At 41.8% G+C, this 17,282-nt stretch overlaps 1 protein-coding gene across 1 annotated transcript in view; it reads right to left on the bottom strand.

The window, feature by feature from the left end:
* The window catches only part of TRIM71 (tripartite motif containing 71), a 55,138-nt gene that overhangs the window by 6,695 nt on the left and 31,161 nt on the right, over nt 1–17,282 (bottom strand). The window contains exon 2 of the mRNA XM_054647635.2: nt 6,717–6,884. Within this exon, the coding sequence (XP_054503610.1) occupies nt 6,717–6,884 (168 nt within the window). The remainder of the gene's footprint in view (nt 1–6,716; nt 6,885–17,282) is intronic.

Here is a 17,282-nt window from a genome sequence, read left to right on the forward strand (position 1 = left end):
CAGGGGGCTCTGCACTCTGCCCAAATAAGCTAGAACAGCCTAGGAAGGCTGACCAGCATCAGACATGCAGAGTATGATGGGGGGAACAGCAATAGCAAGTGATCTATATCTGAAGCAAAAGCCAAGAGCATTAAGTACAATTTTTGGGAGTCTTCTTCACATGGAAATTCCTTGTTCACTTTGATTATTGTAAGGTGTCAGAGTTCTGCTATGAAAACTCACTCCTACTGTTCTGAAGGCATTTTCTGTGCTGAACTTGTCTTGGAGAGGTCAGCTTTTTAGGAAGCATGTTAAGCAGCAGTGCTTCTTGTTCTGGTCAGACACCACACAATCTTTTTAACTACAAATCATTGTAAAGAATAATAGCTTTTATCATGCTCTCATCATGGTATGTAAATTTTTTCAGTGCTAGTGGATTAGATGGTCAATCAGTTCACACACTTGGGAGACAGAAGACAAGGCCTGCATTTACCCAAGAATTGTGCTGGGTTACTCAATGTGAGATGGAAAACAACTGTTTTGTTTCCTGCTGTTGGCCAATAAAGTAAATCATCTATTTACAGCTGTACCTCTCCACCTGTGGCCTCTCAGGGCTCTAAAGATGGCCAACATCACTCCCCATTCTATTAGAGATGTCACCAGTGCCTCGTGTTTGTTAAAAACAACTAAAAACAAGAACAACACTGCTTTGCAGTGTATCTTGTAAACTACTTTAGGGTTGAAACTGGTACTTCCAATTCCTCAAGAGTAAAACTGAAGTAGCAGCAGTTGTTGTGCAGGTGACATGTTCCAGGGGGCCACCACCCAAGGACACTGCACACAGAGCTTCCAGTGAGGCAGACAAACGTGTTTGCATGAAGGACAGCAATGCAGAGACACCCATCCCTAGCTACTGCTACCAGCACATTTCAGTTCTGAGTAAAAGCTGAAGGGCAAAGTTGCATCAGAACCTGGGGGTCCTTCACAAGCTCCCTTTAGGTGGAATACCTCTGTGAGCTCCTCTTTATCTACATTTCACCATCTGAGGGAAAAACTAGTGGTGATCTTGCTCCAGTGGTTATGGCAACTGATGGTACAACATGAACCCATGAAGGAACCAACTGCAAGAGCCAGAAGTAGCAGGGTAGCATTACAGAACTTGGCCATGCTTCTGGATGCCTATGCTGACTACAGAGGTGCCCAAATCAAGACTTGCTGTTTTGTAGAATGGCAACATTCAGTAATTTTTTGTATTTCCCGTCTTCTGTTGAACAGTAGGAACTATAGCCTCAAGTTACAAAAAAATTTTACATTATTTCATTTTTACCTAAATATGCCTAAGGGATATTTAATGTTCTAGACTTCCAAGTTTCACTGAGTGGTTTCTGCTGTCTGATACTCAAATTAAATCAGTATGTCCACAGTTATGTCCACCCAGCACACAGTTATTTGAAGAGGCTACCTCAGGTCTCTGAAACAGCAGGGTGATCCAGGTGCTGAGCCATGATGTTAGATCACACCAATTTAGTCCAGGAATTTGTCCAATTGGACAAACTGCAGCACCACACACCACAATGGCAGCACCATGAGATACATAAAGGCTGCTTATGGTAACTGTACTGCAACTCATCAGTGCTGGCTTGCATGAACATATTTGAAAAAGTCACTAGTATTTTTTTATTCCATCCATCCAAAGATGGGAGGGGGCTATAATTTTTCAGCCATTAATTCCAACACTTAAGTTTCCCAAACTCAAGTTTTCCAATGAAGGCGCAAACCTCTGGAGAGAAAATTCAAATTCAAAAGCATTTGAACATTTTGGTTCTACTGAGGAATTCTTCAGTATTTGAGGGGTGAATGGACCACAGGTATTGAATAAAGAATATTAAATATACACTTTCCTACCTCAAGTATGGAGGATTTGCAGTTTAACCATTAAGGAATTTAAGACTAAGTTAACCCTAATCAGAGGGGAATGAACAGCTGAGATGCTTCTTCTCTGACAAACTCCTTTCTGGATTTCATAAGCACATTAACTACAAAAAATCCTGAAGGAAACTTTTTGGTATGTCTCAAGTTAGCCCTCTTCCACCAAATGGAAGGTGTTCCCAGCCATAGGTGGTTTGTTTTCAGTTCCTTAAGGCACAAAAAGATACGGTGGGTTTGTTTCACTAAACTTTTCCAGTTACTTATCACTGAGCCTTGCAGGATAAAACAACCAGGACAAAAAGTTGGCTTTCTCCAGCATCAAGAACTGGATACAAACCTCCTGATGTTCTTACACTAGAAAAATTAACTGGAAGATCCTACACAATTGCAGTGAAAGGTACCAAGATTTGCAGTAATACCGGTGCAGCTATAGCACAAACCACAGTAGCTGGACCAATTTAAAGGTTTCAGTACAATGTGTGCAAAACACTACAACATTCTCACTTGAAGTTCCTCACAAAGATAATTTTAAAATAAGCTTTGATGGAGGGACAGCTAGAGGCCAGGTTAATTCATGCCAGATACAACTAAACAATCATTTTGGTTTGTGCTGCAAGAACAGACTTTTTGCCTACAGTTTTAGGCAGAACAGTAGTTTGGACAGTGACACATGTCAAATCCATCTTCCCCAGTAACCATCTGCTCATATGCTGCACTGAGGAGCTCACTGAAATACCACACAAAACAGAAACTAAAAGTACAAAGAAATTCAGCCTCTTTAATATAAATCCCAGCTTCAGAAAAGCACAATTGACTCAATTTTGTTGCCAAAGATTCATTTCAGATTCTCAAACCTGCAAGCCTGACTTCAAAGCCACGCACAAGGCTGCCTGAGCTAACTGAATGTGACAACCCCAAAAAGACCCCTTGCAGCACAGCAGTGCCATCCTTCTCAGGTATCGACCTCCCAGCAGCACACATCCATATGGCAACCCACAGGGAAGCTCCCACCCAAGGGCAGAGGCTCAAGGCAACGGATCAGCTTCCTCCTCTGGCCAGCTGAGTTTCTTACAGTACCCCCTCACCCCCTGTAAAGGTGTTAATCTATTACATACCACTTCCCCCACAAATTTGGGAGGGAAGCTCCTAAGCCTTTCATGACAGATAAGAGAGCAGCTCCTGCTATGTTCTGCACTGGCCAGTCTCACCAGGCAGTGAGAAGCTTGCATGGTCAAGCACCCCTGCAAAAACAATTACAGGGCTCAGCTAAGAAAGAATTGATTTTGTTTTCCAATAAACCCACTTTTTTAAGACATCTGAGACGAACAGATTAAAATGTATTTTGACATGTTCACCTGGAAATTGACCCTAAATGAACATGAGCGCTCAGTGCTTTACTGTTATGCAAGTGCATTAGATTACATGCATACATCCATACATATATATACAGTTACACACGTATAGATGTATTTTAAGAAGGTGACATTTTGAAGAAGCCATCTATCTTTCACCATAACAGATTTACGTTCAGTTTGTGACCTAGTCCTTGGAAAAAATTCTGAAAGAAGACAGCTAAGTGTGCACTTTCGTGAGGTAAAACAAGGCAGCGGGACACGCTCCTCACATATAGAAAGGCAGCAGTCCTGATTCCTCCCACACCATTTATCCAGCGTCAACTTTGGCTTTCATATCACCCTGTGAATCAATCTGAGTCTCTGAAGAGGCTGGAAAAGTATCCCAGCTAGGAGTATAGCTTTCTGCCGAAATAAGAAAAGAGTCCTACCAGCACCCCAGTTGGATGTTGCTGCTTCATTCCCTGGCACCATCAACAGTCCTTGCAGCACTGCAGTCAACCAGCCAGGGGGCTGACCCAGCCAAAAAGTAAACCCACAGAAAAGCTACCCTTTCAGCTGGATCAGTTCATCACACAGGCACAAGTTCTCAAGTTAGAGACAGGCTCAGGAATGCAGGCCAGGACCATCATAGCACAAGGAAGCATGGAAGGCTCTCCACTGCTGCAGAAATATCACTGAGGGGGGGAAAAAAGCAAGCCTCTTGCTCTTTCTTACAGAGGACTTCAACTTCCTTGAAAAGTGAGGTTTGGACTCTTCTGGAGTGACAGGCTACATCAGGCTTCAGTGGATCAAGAGGTTGAAATGTATCCCAACTCACAGCATTTTTTTTAAGTCTGAAAAACAATCTTTCCTCCAAAGCCACAGGAAGAGCTTAAATAAACATTTCTTCCTAAAAGCCTTCAACTTTGCTTAACCAGATACTCTCCAGCCAGTTGACTCATGGCTTGATTTCCTCTCTCCTGCAACGCTGCCCTTCAAATTCCACCTTTTCCCATTTACTCTCAACTACCCCTCCTCATCCATCCTCAACATCTCCTGTCAGGGGAGCTATCACTTTCAGAGCCTATTAAGAAAGAGTTTATGGTACAGCAGTATGTATCAGTCCCACTAAGAAGTGTTACTACAATGTATTACTTTTCAAGCCTCTTACAGCTCCAGTCTTGTGTCCCTCATATTACAGCTTGTACTGGCATTTAATTCTCTGTTGGCTATTTCCATACTTTTAAGAAAATCACTCACACCAATTTCTTTTAATTTAGAGACTACTTATTTTAAGAGTTTGTTTTGAATTCATGCTGACACGCTGTCTCCTCCCTAGGATAAACATACAGCTTCACAGCCATATTGTCCCAAGAATAAGGAGAGCTCTGCTCCATGAAAACTGAGTTGAGCACTTCTGCTTTTAACAGCACCACATGCTCTTCTGGTTGCTGCTGATGTTGCTTCAGGAGTAGCTGGCTTGGGCTGAGCAATTTTCCCATTCCTGCACATGCAGATTTCCACCCCGTTAATTTAATCACAGGTCTGTTTGCTCACTGCTCTTCTTTTCTGCAGTGGTCCAGATTAGGAACCCCACTAAACTAATGAAACAACTTAGCTCTTGAGAACATGGTTCATTTTACAGATCTTTATACAAGCTGCTCAGCTAATACTTCCAAGACAGCCTCTTAAGCTGGATGGGCTGCAGCCAGACCTGGGCAAAGCTGCATGAGCTAAGTTCAGTAGAGTTGCTTGTTCAAGTTACATGAGCACAGCCCGTACCACACAACTTTTACCTGCACCATCAAGCAACAATCAGCCCACCACAATGGCAGGAGCCTTCAGCATGAAAGGCAGAAAAAGATAAGGGAGGAATGAGCAAAGTAAACTCAGTTGGAAGAAAATCAGTCACAAAAGCATTTATGCAATAGTAGCAGAGTGGTGCTCCATGATCTCCTGCTAGTTTCTACTCCAAAACACAGTCCTTAGATGATTCAGCTGTACTAGTTAGATGATTAAGAGCCCTGGAGGTCAAAAGCAATAATTTAATTACTAACAGGCAAGCCCTTGTCTAGGACAGCCTGGAGAAATTCAGCGATGGTCTTTAAACTAGTATAATTCCTTCCTTCTTGTCATTTTGGGGATGTGGAAAGCATTTCAGTATGGATACTGCTAAAGAGCTTTACAACCCAGTTTAAAACAAATCTTGGAAGATTCTATATCTACAAGGATTCTGCCTGAAGCTGGAGTTTAAAATAAGCCATCCAGCTCCAAAAACTTGTTGCTTACTGTGTCAGTGTAACAAGTTAACATCAGAAGCTGAAGGAAAATGTCAACAACTGATTACTGTCTATAGCAACATAAACTATTATCATTCCACTGGTGCAAAGACTTAATGAGAGACTAATTAGTTGCTCTTGTCTCACAGAATAAGCTTAATTCCTTCATTTACTAGAAACAAGCAGCAAAGGGAGGGCAATGAGCTTTGGGTTATTTTAATTATTGTTTGTACCTTGCATGTGCCAGGAAAGCCCACCCAATTTGGAAAGTAAGTTACCTGCCTATCCATGACATTCTAAAAAAGTTTACTCAAACAAAATCTTAGTAGTTAAAGCATATAGTGTTGAGTTTTGTAATACCCAACTCAAATTTAGCACATGACGCTAACAAAACTACATGGCAACAGGTGTGGAGTGAAGCTCCCCACTATGGTCTCCCCATCCAAAGTCTCCCTATAGACCAAACTACTACTAATATATTAACAAACCTACCACTGGGTATTACTCAGCAAAAGTAATTATCTACATATCACTGCAGTTTAATTCCCTATGAAAACTCCTTCTCTAGTTTGAAGCACTGTGCTCTTCTCTCCAGCCCTTGCCAGGTATTTATATTTGCACTACAAAACACAGCTGAGGTAGAGCACAGTAACAGGCAGTGTGCCTCTGTGTGTGCAGAGCAATCCTCACATGGCGATAGCTCTGGACCCTCTGCAAACGCAGGTTAAGGAATTTCACACTAATCCAGCAGCTGATTAGTATTTTGTATTTGGTGGCAAGACTGAAGACATAACAAGAGTCAAAGGTAGGCAGAGTGCTAGAAACTATAGGGGCAGGAAGATGCTCAAAGAAAGTCTGATTCGTGAAAACAAAACCAGGTTTGGCACTGCCACATAAGATCTGAGCTTTCTTGAAATGCTTCACACTCCAGTGCATTTGTACAGAGCTTCATATATATTGTGATTTACATGACAGGATTATGCTGCAAGAATGCAAAACTCATATAACAGCACTTTATTTTCAGCTCCACTGCCACTTCTGTCAGAGATCTGAGAAAACAGAAGGGGTGAGAAGACTGACAGCAGAAGCAGAGAGCTTTTTGCCTTGACACCTTGCCCTGTAACAGACAAGCTGGGTGGGAGAGGGGGAAGAGGAAGGAGGGGGAAATAAAGTACTCAAGTTGGGAGTATCTTACTTGAATAGCCTGTCGTCCTTGCTGAGCATCTGCCAGGAGCTGAATGGTGAGAGTCCTGGAGTCCTGTAGGGCGTCTTGGAGGTAGATAAAGCTGTGACCCACATGTCGTCCCATGGTACATTCCCGACATATGGGGACAGAACAGGTATCACAGTAGAAATGCAGTACCTGGAAGAAAGGGGGGAAAAATGAATTCTCACCACATAAAGAAGAAATGAAAAGAAAACAGAGCCAGGATGTGTTAAAAAAAAAAAATCCAAAAGCTCAACTATAAAGGAGATGGTTAGAGGCAGTAGCAACAGGCAAAGACTGCACAATAGTTTCTCCACAGAGGAAAAGCTATCCTTCCCAGTAAACTCCAAACCATGCCCCAACAGTTAGATGGAAGCGTTGTTGTTTTCTTTGCAATACAATACTAGGAAGAGTGTCCACATCAGCTCCTCTTAAGAGCGGAAGCCATCTGCCAACACTTACAGACTGGAGATGGCATCTATGGCAAGTTTCAGGTGAAGACTTTTCCTGAAAATACAAACACCAAATTCTCTTAAGAGGCCATTCAATAATCAATACACTGGAGAGCTGCAACAGCAGCACACCCACTGCTCACAAGGGGAAAACCAACCATGCATGCCGAGAACCATCCTCTCTTTTCAAAATATGCAAATCCCTTATGTTCAGGACAGCAACAATATTGGGCAAAACTCCCCCCTGCCACTTCCATCAACAAAGCAAAAATCCTTTGCTATGACAGTGTTTTCTATGCTAGTGATGCTTCAGGATGCTTGAGTTGGAAAACACGACTGGAACTTTATCACGCCCATCAGAGCGTTTGAATGCTGCAGTGACCTGTGGGTAACCACTAAATCCCCATTCTGTTCACAAAGCACTCCCAAACCCTATATTCAGATCACAACTTAGACCAAGATGTTAGCCTAGAAAGCTGGACCCATTCATCAGCTGTAGCTGCTCCCATTCCATCCAGTAGAGGGAAGTAGCACACAGAAATAGCAACTTCCATGGAAGCCTGCCTTCTTAGAGCGAAGTAGAAACCAGCTCAAGTTTTTATTTCCAAAGATGCAAATGAAGGAGCACAACACTCCAACACAAGAAAGTTCTGTATTCAAGTCTTGCTCTTAACTACACACACTATTTTTCTTAGACTGTAATAACAGAAAATCTATATTACCATGGAACAGTACAATGACACAAGGTTTCATACTAAAAACAACTTTTCCATCACCAGATATTTGAAGCCTACCTCAGAGAAAGGAGCCAGAGCAGAACAAAGATTGGAAAAGTGTTTGATATGCCTGTCTTCTCCCAGCTGTCATCCAGCCACTCCCGACTCCAGCTAACAGCTCGTGACATGGGGTGCATTACATCCCCCCTTTCCCTTCTCCCTCAAAAGCAAGGGAAGGACAGGACAGGTGATTCCCCCCTTGGATTGCCTGGGCTGCATAAAGTGACATTTTAAGCTCCTACAAGCACAACAGCTGAAGTGGTACATGGATTAATTTCTCAAAGGGGTATGTGTGTGTTCGTGTGCACATGTCAGATTTTACTAAAGCCTGCCCTTTTTTTTCTGAAATTAGGTTTTACTGGAGGGAAACTGGAACAGACTTATGTTTGCTTCTGTTTAAACACTAAATCCTCAAGCAGTGTCTCAGATTCCCATTTTTCCAAGTAAAAAAATGCCTTAGGTCTGAAATGCATTGTTCAAACACATCATCTTCCTTAACTAGAAGGATCCTTGTCCTTACACTGCGGTTGTCCAAATATGTATACCATGTCCCCTTGCACATGAAGTTCTGTAATTTTTCTGTTGAAATTACAGGGAATGTTTATTACATGCTCCTGAATAACTCCACTTAAACAACTGAGAAGTTGAGGGAGAATGAAAACCAAGACAAGGTATCAAGTTAAGTCATATGAATCTGATATACTTTAAAAACATACAGCAGGGATTTGGGGCCTCAGTCAAGCAGAGCAGCTGAAAAGAAAATGGTGACCATATGAACAGAAGACCAGAAGCAAGTTAAATCTATTACTAGTCCTACACAATAGCCAATACCAGGAGCAAAAGCTCAGTCCTCTCCTGCTGCAATGTAACAGCATCCACTGGTAAAAGAGTCATCCAGCTGCTCAAGCCAAAGAAAAAAAAAATCAAGCTTCAACTGTTTAGTTGCCTCTTGCCACCCACCAAAATGTGGTGGGAAACATCACTCCTGAATTTCAAATGAAGAGAGACAAGAGCCATATTCTCCTTTAGGAAATGGGCAGATTACACAGGACATGGCAAGGGAAGATCTTGGGTAAATAGTATAGAGCCATTGATAAGGCCTTATTTATTTCTTAGTCAAACAAACAAATAAAACAAAAAAGGTAAAAACAAAAAAGATTAAAAACAGAGAGCAAAAGAGTTAGCAAGCTGGGGCAAAAAGAAGTAGATATGCTGGTCTGATCTCCATCACTACACTTTTCCTTAAGTACGCAGAGGGGAAAATTACAAATGCACAAACCTTAGTGCTCTCTGTGGGGAGGGGGGCTAGCCAGCCAGCCACCAGAAGAGCACTGAAGGAGTCAGCTTCAAGGTGAACTAGCACCTCCCCAGAAACTCCTTTCTGGGCACAAAGACTACGAGAGAAGCCCCAGACCTGGCAGGGGTACAAGGAAGGGCAGGTCTCCTCCCGCAGCCAGTGTCACACACACACTTGTCAGGGGCACCCAGCAGGCTGTACCCAGCAAAGGGGGCACGCTCCCAGAGAATAAACCTGGGAAATCTCTGGCTGTGCAGGGCACAACAGTGAGGGGGGGTTGTGCCAGCTGGGCTGCTGGGGCTTGGGCACAGCATCCAACTTGCCTGTGCTTGCAGGCACAGCCAGGAGTTTATTGTTAAGCTCAAGCCTGCTCACATCCCAGTCCCTAGGTCATGGCCACAAAGGTCACGTACTGCTAGATTAAGTTTCTATGCCTGGTTCTAAATAGAGGGGGGTGGGGGGAGCCAGAGCTCCCCTTTCCCCCCATCCCCCAAACAAGCAACTCCCTGGAAAAAAAGGGAAAAAAATAAAAAAAGAAGATAATCATACTGAGGATAGGTGTAGGACAATGCACAGCTGTGTTCCCAGTTCAGAACTGATGCACACACAGTGCACCCAAAGCAGGTTCAGTTCCAGCAATGTGAGATGGCCTCCCCACATTTCAGGTCAAACAGCTCCTGCTCCTCACAGCACAAATAACAAGACTGGTCTTGAAGGGTGGATGGGCAGAAGTAGCAGGAGGGAAGGGAAGAGCCAGACTAAGTCTTCCTCAGTGGACATCAGCTTACACTCAGGGAAAAAAAAATTACACACCACCCCAAAAATCCCAAACAAATCAAAAACCCCACTAAAACAGGGTTTATAGGAAAGTCCTAAAAATTTTCCCCCCTCCCTATTTGAAGAGGCAGAGATTATACAGCCAAAAGATCCATCAAGCTGTAAATTAACTATTGTCCTGTTAATTTCACTATTTACCCAAACATAGGAAAAACTGGTTTATAAGCAAACACCTTCAAACATAGCAGGTTTTTTCCAAACCACGTGAATGCTCTGATGGGCAGCAAGGAAAGAAGTATGAAAGCAGAGATATTTCTCCTTTCAAAGAAATGTATAATCTGTGTAAATTGCATTTAATGAATTGTTTCTTTCTGAAGTAATTATTAAGTAATTAGGTAAAAATACCATTTTAAAGATAAAAACTGGTGCTCTACAACACCCTATGCGGTAGGGGAAAAAAGATTAATAAGCAAGTTTAGGAGCTTTTATTTCTTTTTTTAAACTGTTCTACTCAATTAATTAGTATTTTAGAATTTCCACGAGAATTAAGTGAAGAGAGAAATCAGAAGGAAGAGGGACTAGTTTTAGAGATAGTTAAAAGTGATTTATTTTAAAATAAATCAGCTATGGGTTGATTATTTCCCAAACAGGAAATATTTCCTGAATTGGTGGCATACAATTTTAGACACAAAACAATAAAGGGAGCCTACTTCAATTTAAACAGAATCAGTGAACCATGTTACAGGGCTATTCATCTTTTACAGCCACAGCAGCCCAAGAAATACAACAGCAAGGCCATAAATGTGATTGCTTCAGGAAAGGCTGTACAGTGCACCGTAAAAACATTTTACAACAGCAGGAATTCCTGGGTGTCGCTCTCCCCATTTTTTGGTCCATCTGCTTTCAAAGGGGGCAGGGGGATGGGCGGAGATGTTGTTAAACGTCCCCCGGGACTGCACAGCAATCAATCATCATCTGATGAATGGCCACTAAAGTTAAACCCTGACCCCACTCCACAATTCCCACACCAGCCCTTCTCTCCTTACTGCTGACCAGCTTCCAGCGTGCCCCCCCCCACCTTCCAGCCCTCACCAAAATTTCCCAAATACCAAGCCCAGACAAAAGCAATGGAATGTAGTAGGCACCATGACAGAGGAGAATTCAGCAGGAACAGCATCTGAGGAGGCTTATCCTTACACTGTGTTTAAATAAATGTTCTTTCAGCAATACTCTCGGTGCCCTTCTCCTCCCAGCTTGCAAACACTTCACTTCTCTCATTTTCAGAGCACATGTGCATGCAAATGGACAATAAAGCACGGGGAATCTAATCACATTAAAAATTTGTCTTCTGTCATGATATTTCAGCATCTTGCAAGGATTTTATTTAAGCCTACAGTGTTAAGGATTTGTACAAAGCAACAACCCATAAGGCCGCATTATTTTTAAAATGCAAGTCTGGTCTAAAAAGCTACCCTGTAATGTTAACCAACAATAAAAGAAGGCTACAGACAAAACAGTAGCCTCCTGGTTTCCACTTTTGGAAAAGTTTCAGTATGGTACTTGTAAATTAACTTAGGTTGATTTTATAATTAAAAAAATCTAACTATAGTCAGTTTAAAGTTTTCCATTGCTAAAGGTGTTTTATTATCAAGCTCCCTTGATAGTACCTCAAACACCAGTGGCTTTGTTAGGTAGTGTGTAAGGCTTAGATGACCAAGTTTAATTTTCTAAGGAATGGTCCTACTTCCTCAGCACTGTGGGGTTGGTTTTTTCTTTATTTTTTTCCCCTTCCCTCCCTCCCTCCCTGAAGAAAAAGCTGCTTCCCTGAATACAGCATTTTTTTTTTTTTGAACAGTATTTAAATGAACTAGTCCTCCTGAGTGGCATAGACTTTGATACAGGTAATTGGTGCAGGTTTAAGCAAAAATAGGTAATATTTTTACTCTTTAGAAGACATGGGCAAGTCACATGATATACATCAGAACTACAAGCAAACACATCAAACTACAATTTCCCAGTATACCTTAAACATTTGACATTCAGAGATACCAGTTAATAATCTAATTGCTCCTAGAACTTGATTTTAACTTGATGCTCTGGTGTAGAAGAGAGTGGCTTTTAACACCAATCTTCCTCTCTGCATACAGTGGCAATGGAAAATTGCACACCAACTCCAGAAAGTCTCCACAGCAGACAAGAGTTACTTCTTGAACTAGCTCAATATTCCAATAACAAAATTTCCACAAAAGCATGGGCACTTTGAAGTGTTACGGCCCTCTCCTACACAGGGCATGCAGCATGCACCAAGTGGCAATAGTGAATTCAGCTTACTGTTACCTTCCCTTGCCACTTGGATGAACAGAGGTGGGTTTTGTTCCATTTAGAAATTTAGAAATTCAACTTTGCTCCATTTAGAAGTGCAAGAGGATCATTCAGCCCTTTTGTTAAATTCACCTTGATTTCCTTACCCCACCTGGAATAATAAAAGCCCAGCCAACAGATGACTTGGCTCATGCAAGTCTGTTTATAGGAAATAAAGCTGTAATTCCACATGCTTTTTTTTCAGCTCTAGTGTTAATACCCTTCCTTCCCCAGATGCTCCAGCGGGTCCTGTTCCTTGTTGCTCAGCCACACAGGTATCTCTTGGCCCAGCACATAAAGGGGAAGGAAGCTCACAAATAAAACCCCAAATGTGAAACCACACACAGCCCAAGGCTGCCACTTCACTCCGCAGTTAAACTGACAGCTACTCTGTGAGGAAGCCCTAAATCTCCCCTGTCCTGCTCCTATCTCCCTCCCTTTACTGATCCTGTGAAAAAGATCTGGCTATCTTTACAAAAAGCATAAAATTCATTTTTGAATAAACTATTTTTATCAGCTGAGCCTGGGATAGGAAGATCAGTAGGACCAGCACGATGAAGGGGGAAGAACCCATAATTAAGGGCATAGAGACATTTGATGACAACTGTCTGGTACTCTGCCAACCTCACAGCTGGAAATCAGTGTAAATCTTCTTGTCTCAAGTTCTAACTGGAAGAGAACAGTATCTAACTGGAGTGGAGTTAAACAGGCTGGTAAATCAAACAGACTACTATACTCTTAAAATTCCTAATGTTTACCTTCTTCAATCCTCCTGTGATGTCATGAAGCCAGTAAAAACAGCTACATATTTTAGAGTGGTGACAGCACTGAGTCAGTCAAACCATCCAGGTTAAAAGCAAAGTTTTTTGAAGGACACACAGCCACATTAATCACGTTTAGAACACCCAGTAGGTATTAACAGCCAGCTGGGAGTGGAGCAGAGACCATTTTAATTGCCTTTGCCAACACAAACAGCATTTGCAAATTTAAATGGATTTGGGGTAGAAGTGACAATCAAGTTCCACTTCACTCGGATCACTGAAATGGTGTGACAACAGGCTGCCAAGCAGGTCAGGAGACAGGAAGTCACACCTTTGACAAAGCTGTTTTGAGGATCTGCTGGCTCCAGCCTACTATGAAATTGCATTTTCTGTGTTTTAAGTTAAAATCTTATCAATGAAACTTCATGTGATGACTGCAGCTTCTGGTTCTAGGCTCTCACCTGGCCCTACAGCTTTCCAAGCATTTCTCTATCCATACATTTCTCTTGCCCTATGCCCCTATTGATCCACTCTGATTGTGGAGGGAGCACCACACCAGTCACAGATGGACTTTGGCCATCTCATCAGCTAACTTTCTAAAAGATCTTGGGTGCAAGGTAACTCAGTCAGCTGATCTAACTCACCACCTCAGAGATTCCAGTTATTGATGGACTGGAAAGGGCATCTTGCTTCCAAAAAACTCATTGATCCAATTCTTCCTAAATAGGGATAAGCAAGGCTTAATACTATTTTTAATGTTAACACTGAGGTGATGCAAGGATAATTATCCCATAGTGGACTATTGTTTAATTATTACATAATGGCAAGTTGACATTCAGCACTTTTCTTTAAATATGTTGTTTGGAGTTTAAAAAAAAAATCACTATTTTGTTTTTAAAAAGTCACAACATCAGTTTCAACACTGAAGCAGGTAACATAGCCAGTCTAGGGAAAGATGCAATGGTATCAGTAGCTAGTAGATTACTCAGTCCAAGATAAGTCACAGCTCTTTCACGGATTTCAATAGGGGAGACCAGCCTGTGCTTCAACATGCAACTCATTAGCTGTTTAAATGCAGCTTCTGTGCCAAATCTGCATGACATGAGTAGCAGCAGGGTGGTCTTGGCACACAGGGGACAGTGGGTGGATCTAAATATTCAACAGTTCAAGCATGCAAGCTAATAGCCTGCTGTGGTAGCTGACAGAGTGGGTCAGGACACAGTTCTACTTTCAAGCCCATCTGTCCAAGGCACTGCTCTGAGTCCCTGCAAATCCTCCACTGAAGAGTCAGGAAATTCTTCAGCTCTCTGAAAACCAGAGTGTCTTCAAGTTCTGATCCAAAGCTTGGCCATGATTTCAGCAATGCTGTAAACAGCAACAGGTTTACAACTTCTTCGCTGTTGCGTAAGGTGTTTTGTATTTTAGAGAGAACCAAATGTTAACATCTCTACAAACTCCTTATGTAAGGTGTTCTCCCCTTTCCTGCACAGCTCAGTGTAAGAGCTTGTGAAAATTTTCCTTCTCTGCACAGAAAGGGTTGGATTAAGAGTCACAGTGCACACAAGGCTCCTGTGCCATCTCTGTGACTACCATCAGTACAGGCCTCACCTCTCAAAATCCATTTTCCCCAAAGCCATGCTGTTCCCACACCACTGAACTTTCTCTGTTCAGGTCCTTGGCAACTGTTGATCTTCACATGGAAATATGACAGCAAGGATGCCATTCTATGTCTTGCAAACAAAAAGTTTTTGTCTCTTAATATACTGGAGACAAGCCTTGTTGGTTTTTTTATTTGATGGGGGAAGGGAGCAGGAAGAGAAATAAACAACCCTAAAGTTCCCATATTTCACTCAAGGGCAGCTAGTACTCATGGTGAGGACAAACCAATTGAGAAACAACATGTTAAACAGATGAGTTGTGTGCAGTTTGACAGACAGACTTCCCTGATCCCAACACAAACAGGTCTTGAGTAGGATTGATTTTCTTATACAGCCAGTCTCTAGTCAATCCTCCACTACCTAACAAAATTCACTTTGATGCAACTGATTCCCATTAATAAGCCCTGGGGGGTCAGAAAGCCTATCAGGATAGACATCTTAAATTCATAATATTCAACTGCTAGTGGAAAGCTGAGTATGAGAAGAAAGAACACATTTATCCAGATAAGCTTCTGCTTTATCTATTTGAACTTTGTGATAGCTTCTACTTCAGGTTTTTTTAAAAAAAATTATTTCATGTGAGGTTTTAGAGGGGGGCTGTACTTTTCTATTTTTAAAGCAATACTAGAAATCTTGGTTTAGAAAAGCATTTCTTCAGAACATGAGTCTGGACTTTTTCACACCATGTAATGCTTCAATTAAATGACCTAGTACTCATTTGCTACCAGAAAAAAAAAGACTGAAAGCATGTATTTGAAAACTCCCACAGCTGAAGCACCACATGAATAAGTCAAACTGCAGAAGGTGGAGAATACTGAAAGACAAAGTACTAGAAAAGTAAGCAAGCATGAATTCTGAGCCCACTTTTCAGCTTCACTGTCTCCTTGTTCCCCCTTGCTTATGTGGCCTTACTGACAATCACAGAGGAAAAGCACAAGAGCCAAGAGTCAAAACAATTAGTAGAGAACAGTGCTCAAAAATTTGTAAGTTTTAGATAAAGTAGTTTTTAGTAGAAAAAAGTAGTAAAGTAACATGAACATAAAACCATCAGTAGGCAGCAGCTCAACATATTTAATCTCTAATCTTCAAGAGCATACATTATTTGGGGAGGTTGTCTCTGCACTGATTATTCACTTAAAGTAATTTTAATAGCATTACATAATCTCTACATAATTTTTAAAAACACTTCTCCTTATACTTTTTCAAAGGAGTATTTGTGTTAGGAAGAAAGAAAAATGCATCAACTTGTAGACTAACAAATCTCAAAGCCCTTTTAACAAAGAGGATTGGTAGCACACATTTGGCAAAGTGAAGCAATTCTGGTATCTAACACCACCACTACCAGACTCTGGTCACTCCAGTTTGAGTAACAGCCTGGTAAGCACAATCATCCCCATAACTTGTACAAGACACTGTCCCTCCTCTCCTGCTTTCCAGTATCAGCTCTCCAGAGAGTGCCCCAGTATTATGGGAGTGAATATTCTCACAGAGATAGCACAGCAATTACCGAAGGAGGATTAGGCTGCTTCCAATGAGAACTAGACTTTTACATATGCAAAACATTAAACACCCCTATCAGGTTTAAATTTAGTTTCAACTCCCATAGGATTGGTATGGTTCTGTTTTTATGTGGAGTAAAAGCAAATAACAATAAAAGCAATTTACCCATTAGGGCATAAGCCAACCACCTGGGATACTATAGGAAGGAACTCTTCCTCCCTCCTTTTTCTCAGTGGTAAACTACCCAGTGTGCAGGCAGACTGGGGAAGGGGTAGAAAGTGGCATCATTTTCTCCTCTCCCTTCTCCCCAACCCCATCCCAGCACTGGGCTCTGGGCACTGCTGCAGCCCCGATATCTAATGGGAACAGCACAGTTCTGCTGCTCCTCCCACTCCTGCCTCGAATCTCTGTCTTCAGAGAAAAGCTGTAACAGGAACAGCCATGGCACTGAACCCCCACTGCAGGAACTGTTAAATTTTTTCTTCTTTAATTGTGAAACAATCCATTCCTATTAAACAAGTCCAGTTACTACCAGTGCCATATGCACATCAAACTCAGGTCAAAGTGAATATGACCAACTATAGCCTTTTATTAGGAAATACAGGCAAGACGCCTGTCTGGGAAAACTGACATATAAACCCATTCCAAGTGTTTTATACCACAATGTTTTTAGTTACTGCTTATGTGGAACAGCTTTTGTGGAAAGCACAAAGGCAGCACCGAATTGGCCCACTCTGTTCTTTGCCTTACTCTGTCCCACTCTTTTTACAACTATACACCCATATATGAAGTCCTTATAGAATAAGGCACTGTAGGGAACTTCTTTCTTCACCAAAACAGCCAATGTGAACTTTTGGAAGGTATCTTCAAAAAACATTCAAGTTCTACCCCTATATCATCCTTTTAAAGACTAACAAACCAAAAATATGCAAGTATAAAATTTTTACTAGGTTAAGTGCACATGTTTCAGAG

Source organism: Agelaius phoeniceus, chromosome 1, assembly GCF_051311805.1.
Source record: "Agelaius phoeniceus isolate bAgePho1 chromosome 1, bAgePho1.hap1, whole genome shotgun sequence".
NCBI lineage: Eukaryota > Metazoa > Chordata > Aves > Passeriformes > Icteridae > Agelaius > Agelaius phoeniceus.